The sequence below is a fragment of the Zonotrichia leucophrys genome, chromosome Z, assembly GCF_028769735.1.
Source record: "Zonotrichia leucophrys gambelii isolate GWCS_2022_RI chromosome Z, RI_Zleu_2.0, whole genome shotgun sequence".
Lineage (NCBI taxonomy): Eukaryota > Metazoa > Chordata > Aves > Passeriformes > Passerellidae > Zonotrichia > Zonotrichia leucophrys.
In genome coordinates, this window is record NC_088200.1 from 17,505,543 (window position 1) to 17,518,990 (window position 13,448).

Genomic DNA, 13,448 nt, shown 5'->3' on the forward strand with positions numbered 1-13,448 from the left:
AAACAATTTGTTTAGAGTCTTAGCTTTCGTGTGTTTGTCTCCAGCGGCAGCCATTCTGGGTTTGTGTTGGAGCGTCGGTCGCACGGTGGCAGCCTGCATCCGCGGGAGCCGCCGGCCACGGGTGCGCCGGGCTCGCAGGAACTGCTGCCCGCCCTGCCCTTCTGAGGACTTCTTTCCGAAACCACGTTCGCAGCAGAATTTTCGGTAATATTCACATCGAACTGTCGATAATCACGAGAGCACGAATACATTTCTGAGAGCAACATGACCCGCATTGTGTGAAGGCTGCATGACTGACCTGTCATGTGAACCAGAGTACAAAAATACTCGTGTTTTAGGTGGTTTTATAGCGCAGCCACCAACTGTGGTAAACTTTCAATACAGCTTTACAGCTTCCAAGCACCTTTCAGTACTCGTTACACCTTGTTTGCTGTGGGCAGGATCTCCCAGGAAAGTGCCTGGAATAATGCCATGCCTCTACTTCCTTATGTGCGGCACAGTGTGTGTGACCCGAGAGCAGATCTGAGGAAACATGCCAGAATTGTGGAATTTAGACCTTTTTTCTGAAAATAATTTTCTCTTGAGCAGCTGTTTTAGGATGTGTCATGGTTGAAGGAAGCAATAACAGAGGAGAGAGGATACTCAGAGTACTGAGTGGCCAGGGCAGGGTTCTGCCCTGAAACCCTAAATAGCATGTAGCACCAACTTTAGCCACTTTGGTAGTTGCCTAACCTCCATTCTGAAAAAAATTCTTCAATTCTAATTAAAAAGAGTAGAAAATACAGGTTTCTCATATGTCTCAGAAGAATAAATATAGTCTGCAATTAATAATTTCCCTAGTTTGCTGAACTGTTACCACTGACTATTTTCTAGGGAAAAAAATTACTGCATCTTTAAACCAGTACTTTGGCACAGTGCCCTACAAGAATACTGCCCATACATCATCTGTATATTTTCTAAAAGCTATACAGTGAAGTCAGACAGAGCTTCACTCACAGGATGTCATGCTTCACATTCAACCCATTAATAAGAAATATGAATAGAATGAAGAAACAGTAAAATAAAGTGCCTTCATGACCTATAGTATTTAGAAAAAAATATAGTGCAGCTTCCAGACTGACTACCACACAGTATCTCTCCAAAATACATGTCTAACAATGCCAGCTGAATATTCTTTTAGGTTTTTTAGCCACCATGTCCAGAAACAGCAAGAAGTTTGCAGGTTTTGCTTGATAAGTAGCTATCACTATAGATCTTAAATTCTCTACACTGTTAGCTCCCCTCTTTTCTTCTGCCAGTAATGCTTATCTATACAGACAAATCTAATTTTTTCCCTATTACTGGAGAAGAGCCTAAAGAGCAGTTACAGTGTAAATTTTACTATCAAGTTTTGATAATTCACATAAAAAATAAATGTTTTCACATTTAAGAATTAAAAAATCCCAACAGGTAAAGGCAAATCAGGGTGCTAAAACTGTGGTGTACTAGCATCTGTTTAACATAGAAAATACAATGCTCTTGTTTTTAATTTACTTGAATATTTGGTTCTGTTTTTGCATTTTTATTACTGGACAATACAGGAATCCACACAAACTGTAAAGTATATAATGACATAGTTTTAAAAATTTTAAAGGATGTGCTAATGGGCAATTAAGTAATAAAGTTGCTCTTGAATTGCTCGGCAGTGATGGTCCCCACAACTTTCACTGCTAATACATATGAAGTCTTTCAAACAGGTTTTCACATATGTGTTTGAATAGCAACCTAAAAATCACCAAGCCCCTTCTCTGTAGCATGACACATGCTTAATCCTAATCCACTGTAGTGTGACAGCTATTACTGACCTAAAGACTCTAATAAAACTTAAATCTAGTTTTGGCAAGGAAGAAGCTTTTGAAATTCACCACAATGATCTATAAATCCTCATTAACTCTACAGTGTACTGCTTGATTAGAAATCTACTTAATAAAGATGCTTCCCAAGGAATCAATTTATACCTAATGATACTTTGTGGAAAGGACGGCTGTTTAATTGGGATTGTAATTTCAGTTTATTGGGGCACCTTCAGGTGATGTGGGTGGCACCCTGTGTGTTACAAGTCAGTGCATCCTCCTCATGGCACCTTGCAGCTGCCCCAGTATGCCTTCACTTACCACAGGTTCACAAAAAGGTACCAGAAATTACCTGATACCACTTGCCAGTGGATCACAACCACCTCCCCATAACTCTGTAAGGCTTCACATGAGTCAGACTATTTAAAACAGGGAGATGCTTAATACAGTACCCAAAGGTGCTGAGCTACTTGGTCAGCCTAATTTTAATGAAAATATTTAGCCCCTCCAATAGCTAAGATTCTTCCTTCTTAAAAAGGCTTAAGAAAAGATTAATAAACAACGCATGGAAGGTAGTACCACGTCATTTAAATCTTAAAATGTGCAATTACATGTTGTTCATTAAAGCATAGTCTTTTCTGGAGCAACTACTCAAAACTAATTTAAACATGCTCTCTAAAGTTTAGACTGAATAACTAGAATTCAATATTTAATACAATAAATAATATTAGCACACAGAACCTCTTAGGATGGAGGATGGTCTGCTGGCTTATTAAAATGAGAACTGATTCAGAAAGCTTGTAGCTTCTTTTTTACATTAATTTTTCTATTGCAGCATGGAATCTCTGGTACATTGTTTTCAAAAGATGCAGCTTTAATAAGAGACTAAGAACATTCAGTGCCTTCAAGCAGGATCAGAGGTTCCAATTCTGCATTGCACCTCACCAAAATTAGGAGCATGAAACCTGAGGTGCTGAAACTTGATTGGTGCTGGAAAGTAGTTGATGGCCTGTCCGTGCAGTTATTAAAAATGGCAGAATGGCTTGGGTTAAAAGTGACCTTAGAGATCACCTAATCCAACCCCTCTGCTATGGGCATGGACACTTCCTGCTGGACCAGATTCCTGAGAGCCCCATCTGACCTGGCATTGCACACTTCCAGGGATGAGGCATCTACAGCTTCTCTGGGCAATCTGTGCCAATGCCTCACTATGCTCAGAACAAAGAATTTCTCTCTAATATCCAATCTAAATCTTCATCTTTCAGTTTAAAACCATTACCCCCTTGTCCTATCACTATAGTCCTTGGTAAAACAGTTCTTTCTTATAAACCCACTTTAAACACTCAAAGGCCAAAATGAGATCTATGGGGACCCTTCTCTTGTCCAGACCAAAAAACTCCGAGAGGTACTTCAGCCCTCTGACTATGCTTGTGGCCCTCTCTCAACCTAATTCCAACAGGTCTTCATCCTCCTTATTTTGGGGATCCCAAGGCTGGATGCAGCACTGCAGGTGGGGTCTCACCAGATCAGAATAGAATCTCCTCCCTCACCCTGCTTCTCTTTAGGCAGCCCAGGATTATTGTACGCCTTGCAATGTCCGAATTCCAGAGAGCTGAGATTATGATTAAAGCTCAAATCATCTATTTTAGCCTGTACTTGCAATTAAACTCTTTGGCTGATTCCTCCTCAACAAAGCATTATCAAGAATTGGAGATACAGCTCAAATAAAGGAAAGGACAAAGAGGGAAGTTGCATATTTCTTCCACGGAGCTCTGCTAATGGAAGCAGAGAACACCCAACATCACTTGGACATAAAGTGAGCTAACCAAATGTTAGAAAAATATACCCTTATTGACTGCTTTGGAGAAAACCTGTGATCTTTCATAACTGATAGCTTATATGCCACCTATGACAGCAGTATCACCAGAGCTTTCTTAACAGCTGTCACTGGAAACTTCTTGTAAACTAGTAACAGCATTGTTGCAGACAGCTTCAGAGGATTCTTCCCAACTGATTTATTTTTATTCATATATATGAGGATCAAGGCCACTGCCAAAAATAATATTGCCTTGCTTTCAAAGGTGAGAAAGAAACATGCAGTTTTCTTTGTAACCTTAGGAAAACAAAAATTTGCAGGAGAGAAAGCAACTTAAGAGTATGCACTAAATAAATTTCACATGAAACTGTGGCTGTATTCCAGCATTTCAGGTGGCTCTCCTGGAGATTTTGCTGTATGTAAGAAAAGAAACCAGCTTATAATGCATTTTAAGTTTGGGTTTTTTTTTTCCCAGAAAAAGGGGATTTATAAAATATTCCTGGGAGAAGAAACCTTACCATTTTCTCCACTATCATTACCCTTATTCCCACACAGACCTTGCAAAACCACCACAAGGAACTTAAAGCCTATTTTCCAATCTCAATGCCAGCAGTAGCCTATTACAACACCTGCAATGATGACGATGAAAACTGTTTCATAAAACCCTATGGCAATTACAGCTGTGTACACTCTGCTCATAATAGCAGTTTCAAAAGAACATTAATTATGCTCTGATCCTCAAAGTGGACTGATTAGTCATAATAATGTTACACAATGATTCACACTCTAGATGACTCATACAGAGAGGGTAATTATCCAACAGGACTTCTGTAAGTCTGCTGTTAAATGAGAGAGTTCATTACAGGACTGAGGGTTCCTGTTGAGTGAATGAAAAAGAAAATGTGGAGGAAAAAAGAAAATCAGTGCTTCTAATGAGGAAGTATTAGATGCCTACCCTGACTAATTTGCATATTTAATTTGAGACACAGGCTTCCTCTTTGCTGTGACCATGTGTTTTATTAAGGAAATACCTTGCAGCTTTATTATATAAGTAAAATCCCTCTTTAGATGTTTAAGTTTGACTTTGTACATGTGATGAAGATTATTAGTCTTAAAAAAAAAAACAAACTTGTGACCTAACAAAATATTTTTCAGCTTCCATATAAAATAGCATTTTTTATCAGCTGGTAAAACACATTAAAATTTTTACTGTGTTAAGTGCCCCCTGTAACTCTTACAAAAGTCGTATACAAAAAAGTGCAAGCAAAAAATCCAAAGTACACTCTGACATCCAATGCTCTGCGAATACTTTATTACACAAATTACATTCAGCTTCTGAAAATAGTGTTCTAACAGTGATACCATCTAAAAATAAGACATTCCAGAAACACATCAAGTTAGGAAGAAGAAAAAAATTAAATAGAGACTTTTTTCTTTCCTTCAATGCAATATCATGTTAGCAATTTAAAAAAATAGAAGACTTAGCAGCTTCATTTTCTTGTGGCACTGTATATTCTCTATAATGCAACAGGTTAAGGACATTGAAGAGGAAAGGCACAAAACAGAAATTGGCAACTCAATAATTATGGAAAAAATATTTTGATGAAGCAGATAGTAAGACTTATTTACAAGATCCCCATATTTGATGATAAAATACTACTGCTTTAAATCAGTCCTGCAATTAGAAGACTTTGCTTTATTAAGATGTTCACATAAAAACCAATGGCACCGATATGGAATTTCCATATACTCCTTCACTTAAAAACATAACTAAAACCAAACAAAAATTAAAGGAACTAGTGTACAGCCCCACACAGACCAGAACAGTTTACAATTAAATATACAAGATCTTAAACGTGCTTAAGGGAAAAGAAATCTGACATTCTGGGTTGAACCATATAATGGAGAACTCAAAGGTTAGTTTCAAGATGATGAAGGTGGTGGTGGCAGTGGAGATGCTGAACACTCTTCCTCAGAATCAGTGCCATCTTCCTCATCTTTTTCTTGGTCACTTCCTTCAGTGCTCAGCCGGTCAAACCCTTTTCGGCTGTAGCCTTTGTGACTTGGAAAGAAGTTCCCAAGGTTAATTCCACCACCACCTTTCCCTATGGAAAGGAAAGGATTTTCATAAGGTTTGCTTTAACTGCAAGGGGAGAATAAAAATCTATCTACTAATTAAACAGTATAGCGGTGATTCTTTTAAGTGTCCTTCCAGAAACTATTTTCAAAGGTTCAGGATATGAGCCACAAAAGCTAGGTGTATATAATAGGAAAGAAGAAGCAAATTAATCTTACAAGCAGAAGTTCCAGACAATGCTTTTTTAGCATCCATTATTTCATTAATTCTGTACAGGTTATTGGCATTCCTACCCATTTGCTCTTAGTTTCAAAGTGCTTAATTTCGTTCACCGGATCTACAATAACTCATTATAGCTCCTGCTCTCACTGGTAGTGACTCATCTTCTTTAGTGGGCAGATAATGACAATTAGAAGTTGTTGTAAAATAAATTTTCAAAAACCCCTGATCATTGCCCCCAATCCTTCCTTCAAGAAAGTTCCATCAAATCTGTTAGTCAACATGAATACAAAAAAAAGCCTCCAGTTACTGCATTTGAAAATATAATCAGTGACTACTTACCTCTAAGTCTGCCTAAAATTCTGCCTGAACTAGAATCAAGTTTGCGTTCCCCATCAGCTGAAAAATAAAGTAAATTTCAAAAATAAGCTAAACCCTGAGTGCTCTGTGATCAAGTCAGTACCTGTATTTTCTGATAAAAATCACAGACATTCAACAAACTAATCAGCAGCTCTAAGAACCCATTAATAACAGTACTGCAAGAGACTAGAGTGTTAGCATATTTGATATGCTATCTAGCATATTTGGTATGCTAACACATTTGAATACAAAATTCAGGAAGCTGTAAGCTGAAATCTTCAAGTACATCCAATTCAGTCCTGCAGCCATATTAGATTGCTGAATGGCCTACCCTGTCAGAGTAGGTCCTAACCAGTGGCAGAACTATGTTGCATACTCTGGATGAAAGTATCTTGATAAAACAATTTTGTGATACAAAATAACAAGTCTAGTGATCAAACGCCTATCACAGTCTGCCAATTTATGAAAAATAATGTTATTATACAATACAAATTTAGAATTGTTTACATAACTTCTAAGTACCAATTAATGCTTTCAAAGCTATGGATTAAGGTGCACTATGGAAGAATGTCTGACTCACAGAATTGACTAGGTGGGAGAGAGCAATAATAAAAATCTCTTGTAATGGTATCTGCTTTCATTTTGCCAGTGTCTCTGTAATACCCATATAGAGCCTTTTGTTTTAGCTTTAAGTTTGATTTTTTTTTTTATTTTAAAAAATCAAACTATGCTTGCAGTATTAAATTTTCTGAATTCTAGACAATGCAACATGAATTTATTCTAGTAATTTCCGATATACCAGTTTTTGCCTTGATACCAAATAAAATCTTTGATACATGTTCTGAAGAGGTGCTAGCTTGAGGCTAGTTTAAAGGCTCAGGGGGCTGCAGGTGTTGTGTCCCTGCCAAGCTGTAAGTTTGCATGCAGCACCACTTCAGCTGTTCAGGAAGGCAAAGGCACAGAGAGCTGCTCTCTTCATACCCTCACCCTCCGTGTTCAGTGACATTTGGAACTGGAATAATAAGAGTCTGTTTTCTAGAGCAGTTACTCACAGTTACCTCCATAGACAGTTGGCTTCCTCCACCGAATAAATACTAAAATTACCAGCAGGATAACAACAGGGATAATAAGAAGAGTTGTAATAAGAACAAAGGAAACTCCAGTGCTGCTGGCCTGTTGGACCAAGTGCTGCTTATTCTTTAGAGGGTCTCTTGCTTCTGGCTTGTTTTTCAATCTGGCTTCAGCAACTGTTTCTGATTCTTTAAAAAGAAAACAATTTCCATATGTAATCCATATACATCAAGCTGTTGCTTGAACAGCTATTGCAGAACATGGTGTTTCAGGAAACAACAAGCTAGGATACCTTAAGTGCTTTGTAACAAGGAAAAAAAGGCAAACTCTTATGGAGACATTTTTGGCTTTTGTGATGTTATCCCAAATAAAAGGAAGAGCAAGTCTGAATGATACCACTCATTAGCAAAGATTCTCTCCCCTTTTCTCAAATAAGGAAAGGAGATATTTCAAACAGTTTTGTCCTAAAAAGTATCTACTATTTAAAATATAGGAAATTACCCCAATGGTATTTACACCACATGGTTATTTTTGCAAATAACATCAATTAAACATCTCGTTTTGACAAAAACATTTCCACAAAAAATACACAAAGCCAGTATACATCACATTATCATATACACAAAGAAAAAGTTTAAAGATCTTTCTAATAAAACTGTGGCAAAGGGTTAAATTTTCAGAACTGTTACATTCCACGAAGGAATTTTGGTTCTACTGATCTGGAGAGCTTTTGAAAACTGCGTTCAGTCTTGCTGAGTAATTTGTTAACGCTATACCCACAAGGAGAAAAACTTTCAGAAAAACCTTTGTGATGCTGCAAATGCTTTGTGATAACTTTTAGTAAGTAAAACTCTCTAGCTAAGTATTTTGAATTCAGACTGAGCAGCTTGTCTTTACAAGTAGCTGCATCACAAATACTTTCAACCAGCACTGTTTTGACTCTGTATCAAAATTAAAATGATGTTCTGCTCTGAAGAAGTAGCAAATGGTTCAGTTGATAAATGATAAATAATGCAACATAATGATAAATAATATGATAACAATGATAAATAATATCATTGTTATCACATGCACAAGGATAACAATGACACAATGAAAACATCCTGTCTATTAAGAAGCAGTTAACTGCTGAGGAAGATTTTCCTCCACTGTCTTTCCCACCTCTGGGCAAAGTTACAGTTCTCTATATATTTTCCTCCATGTCACAGTAGAACAATCACTAGTAACAGTTACCAAGATAGTGAAAGTGCAAGCTTCTCCTCTCCATTCATTAAGCATTATAACACTAAGTCCATTGGCTCTTTTCTCCCAGTGGAACTGAAAGACGTTAATTTCACCCTCCCTAAACAGTTTTAGACATTGTTACTTAAAACCTTTTTCTTACGCTGGTGTTACTATTGCATTTTTTTCTCTATGACATTAGAAGTGTCAGCTAAAGAAAGCCAAAAGGCATTTACATATCCCTAGATATACACCATGCTGTAATGTCAACACTTCCCTTTTGAGTGCTTCAGGCAGGCTGGTGTACTAATGAAGATAAAATAAAAGGATAACTAACAGTGATGGCAGTAAGCATTTCATTGTTTCATTAGCCTTCCTTATTCTACATTATTCTATATGCTTTCAATTGGCAGTTGGGATTTTTTTGATTTTTCTCTGTCTGCATATATATGGCTAAAGAAAACTACTTAAGCTCTGAGTTTAAGCAAAGAAAACCAGTAAAGAACAATTGAACATTTTTAATACCTTTATAAATAGTACCATAATGTGGTATTGTTTTTCTGGAAGGAAAATGAGCTACATAACAGAACACAAATGGTTAAAATTACTTTTCATCTACCTTAATTGGTATTTTACTCCTTTGAATCTCTGTGTACGATCTCCTTATTTTATTCCTATATGCTTTCATTTTCTTTTTCCTTTTTTTTTTCATTTTCATGCAGATTAAATAAAAAAAAGTCTAATAAATCTATGGGAGGAAATGTAAATAGAAAAGAAAAGTATTTCTTGCCATATGGTGTGACTGACAAGGCTGAGTACTAAAAGACTAGACAGGAATATAAACCAATTGTTATTTCAAATAACCCTTTTTTTGGTGGTTGAGGGATGTAGAGTGGGGGAGGGTGCTGGGGAGTAATTGTTGCTGTTGTATTTTTTAGAGCTATTTTTGCGTCTAAGGGAGCTGCCACAGATACCAAACTGGAACATACCAGATGGTAGAATGGAATTAACCTACTAGTAAATTTTTTACTCTGTGACAGTGAAGCACTTGTAATCAGTGGAAATGAAATGTTTGGCTTGGTTGTGAAATAGCATCTACCAGGTAACAGTGTTACAAGCTTCCTTCTAGTGCTTCCAATAGGAATGCACAAAAACCAGGTCAAACTTGTCAGCATTTTGTCTCTTCAGCTTGGCAGAAGCAGCCCTAGTCTACATGAACATACTGATCCCTTCATTTTCATTATGAATCAGACTAACCTTTTGTCTCCTGTACCTCAATACCAGCCTTTTTAACTGACCGATGTTCCATTTCTGTAAAACAAAACCATTCTTCAGGACAACTGATATTTCAGAAAGGCACTCAGTGACATCTTCCTGCTAGCTTTCTCAAATGTACAGTACAATCCTACAGTAAACATTTCCATCAACACCTGAATTTCACCACGGAGAGTCAATATAAACTATTCAGTATGTCACAAGACCAGAGGAAAGAAAGAAAGAGCCCAGTTCATGTAAGTTGCTTGCAATAATCACCTTTTATATAAAACAGAAAGATTTTATGTGTATGTCTAAAGGTTCATAGATTCCTGCAAAAATAAAACTGTTTATTATTATCAAAATCATAGTGAATTAAAGGCTGGTTGAATCAGGGTTTCTTAGCTACTACTCTTTTATACTTCAGCAAAAGCTAAAAAGAAAATTTTATACTAGGAGGTCCCTCATCTAACCTGTATAAATTCCATTACTTTTTTATTCTCATATTTCTTTGAATAACAGCTGAGAATTGTTCATGTTCAGTTTACTAGATGCAGATAAAAACATATCCAATCAGAATTACAATTTATCTGGTCTAGCCTCCTGTTATTAAGAGCAGCTGATACCAAATGCCCCAAAGGAAAATCCATTAATTATAAACACGACAAATAAGGAATAACTAGCTTAGTCATTTATAGCCGTGGACTCTTACTGGATGACTAACATCCTGAAGCCTAAGACTTCATGTCTGTCATACACTTTTTTTATCCTATATAATGGAGAAGTGAATTATATTTGTATTCCTGTAAAACATGTAATCTCTTTCTGAATCCTACTGAATTGAAGTCTGACTAATCAGGTTCCTCTCCCTGAACTGAGGCTGCTTGCCTTGGGGGTTACTAGATTAAAACAGACAAGTGTTTCCTCTGTATAAAAATAGGACTTCTAATTATACTAGATTCATTTTCTAGTGATGAATGCTCCCAATGAAATGAATATAATTTTTAAGTTGACCTGTGTTTTTATTTTATACCTTGGGAGTTTTCTGCATGATAACCTCACAGGAAGCAGTTGAGCTCTCAGCAAATGATACACTGAAATTACTAAAATACTAGAGTAACACTTTTGTTTAAGCAAGTCCTAACAATGGATGTGGAAGGCAAATGCATGTTGATTCCTTCTGTGACAAACTCATGTGCCCAGGACTCTTCTTTGATAGAGCACGTAACAATGGTGAAGAACTGTCTTTTAATGAAAACTGAGCAGCAGCACACAATGCTGCAAGTAAAGCTTGTGCACTTAAAACCCTCATTATGCCACTAGGCTCTTGGCCAAGGGCACCAGATAAGTGATACTGACCTGAAGGTACAAAATATGAAGTTAGGACATTAAGAACAAAAAGAACATACTTTCCACAGATGCAAACTTCCACACTGCTTTGGCATGAACATCTCCAACAAATACTGTTCTGTCTTCTGAAGCAACAATATCATGTGGCATCTCAAAGCTCTGTGAAGATAAGCAGTAACAGATTACCCCTAAGTGTCTATGCTTTCATAAGGCCTTCTTAACACCTAACTTGAGCCTGGTCACATTCAGTCCTGCTTTAGACTGGAAAATGCAGCAGGTGCTAGTAGGTGCTCGTGTGAAACCCAAATGTGTGAAAGGAATTCCATTTCTCTTAATTTGCCTTCTCCAGGGATAATGACATAGAGATGATACCATATATTAATGCTAAAAAAATTATATTAGTATTATTTCTATTCATACTATTACATTCCACTTTATCCACTGAAATACGTATTTTCAAAAATAATCTTGGTTTGAAACCCACACATTTAATTTTTGTTAAAGTTCATATGCAAAACAGCTATTTGCTATACTCAGAAAAAATAACTCTGAATATAATTTAAAGTTGGACTGCAAATAAAGAGTGTATGTGTACCAAGAAGTGGGAATATTAACATTAATTCTTCAATCTAAGACAATATATAGAGACTGTTAAAAACCCCACAAATTTAATGTACAATACTGCATGAAGAACATTTAGCCTTAACTTATCACTAGTATTCTGTAAAGAGGGATACAACCATACAGTTATTATATACCATATTATTTCTGCTTAGGAATAATATTTCTGCTTAGGAAAAAGTTCTATTTTTTGACAAATTACTAGCATCTAAATACATGAATCTTTCAATTCCTTCATTATTTTCTTAAATGAACTTTTAAGAACTGTAATGGCAGTAATAAAATAGGCTTATCCTGCCTGAAGGTATTATCTGTAGGAATCATCTAGAAGTTAGTATAATCTTCAAATGTGTACCACATGCAGAAGCTAATACCCAAAATTCTAGTGGTTTTATTTAGTGCTATAAATAATTCCTTTTGAATACCTTACATTATAACAAATTTTCCAACTTCTTACGAAGTTGGAAAAGTAGAACATTACCAATGTTCTCATATATATGATTATACCTAACAGGCACTTTGTGCAGTACTCTACCTTTCTAAGTGGAATGAAAGTATCAATTATTTCTCCAGTAGAGAAGTTCATCACAAATCCTTTCACTGATTCTGTCTCTCCAGGATAGGGCATTCCATTAACTGCAAAGAGGAGACCACCTGCAACAACATTAGATTTGCCTTAAGAACCCACACGTAGCAAACTGCAATATGAAGATGGAACTGTAATAGTTTAGATGAAAAAAGGCTCTCTGAGAGACAGAGAGACAGAAAGATAACTCAACAAGAAGCTAAACTACAAGAGGAAAGTTAAATGAGGTATAACTCACTGAAACTTTGTCATTTAAGATATGCATACTTAGTTCAAATAAGAAGAACCAGCAAGACTTTACATATAGTTTAAATGTAAAAGGAATGTGAAGGTGTTAAAAAATAACCTCAAGAATGCTATGCTATGGATGGTTGACCTGATAGCAGAAAGTTCTTTCAACACATCAAAAGCAGAAAGTCAGCTGCAGAGTAAGTGGGACCACAAAAGGAAAAGATGTGAAGGGGGACTCAGTGATTAGAGGCCTATGGCAAAGAAATGGATTTTGTCAGTTTTTTCTGTTTAATATGCTGGGAAGTTTCTAACACTCAATTTTTTTTCTTAGTAAAGAGATCAGAGGAGAAAACAATGGGAAGCACAAAGTATAAGACAAGTCGGAGGTTATTAATTCATGAGGTTTAGATGGCATTCACTCAAATTCAGCAGGAAACCAAATGTGAAATCAGACTTCAGGCCAAATAAAGTAACCCAGCACCGCAAACAGCCACTTGTCCAGCAGGATGCTGAAGTAGTGCCCAATTACAAAATGGTGCTTGTGAACACACATTACCAATTCTGGCATCCATCTCCAGTAAGATGGTAGAACCCATAACGAAGACTGAGACATGGGAAAGTGTGAATTGCCAGAACATGTTGGTGTGGCTTCTCTAAGTGTTGTGCCTCAGCACTGAACAGGGAGAAAAAGCACACAGGTAAGCAGATTCTATAGACATATTTGTGCTTTCAGAAAAACCTTGACAAGGAAGTGCATCTGAGGTTATTGAACATGAGTTATCAAAGGTCGGAACAAAATATCCATTAATG

At 36.6% G+C, this 13,448-nt stretch overlaps 1 protein-coding gene across 7 annotated transcripts in view; it reads right to left on the minus strand.

Moving 5' to 3' along the window:
- Positions 1-4,938: 4,938 nt before the first annotated feature.
- Positions 4,939-13,448, minus strand: part of PAM (peptidylglycine alpha-amidating monooxygenase) — a 195,300-nt gene continuing 186,790 nt past the window's right edge. For 3 of the 7 annotated variants that reach the window (XM_064735112.1, XM_064735106.1, XM_064735107.1), the window contains 6 exons: positions 12,357-12,475; positions 11,260-11,359; positions 9,854-9,907; positions 7,357-7,563; positions 6,287-6,343; positions 4,939-5,753 (listed from right to left, as the gene is read on the minus strand). In XM_064735112.1, the coding sequence (XP_064591182.1) occupies positions 5,572-5,753; positions 6,287-6,343; positions 7,357-7,563; positions 9,854-9,907; positions 11,260-11,359; positions 12,357-12,475 (719 nt within the window). In that variant the 3' untranslated portion in view covers positions 4,939-5,571. The remainder of the gene's footprint in view (positions 5,754-6,286; positions 6,344-7,356; positions 7,564-9,853; positions 9,908-11,259; positions 11,360-12,356; positions 12,476-13,448) is intronic. The other 4 variants (XM_064735113.1, XM_064735108.1, XM_064735110.1 and 1 more) reach the window with 3 other exon arrangements.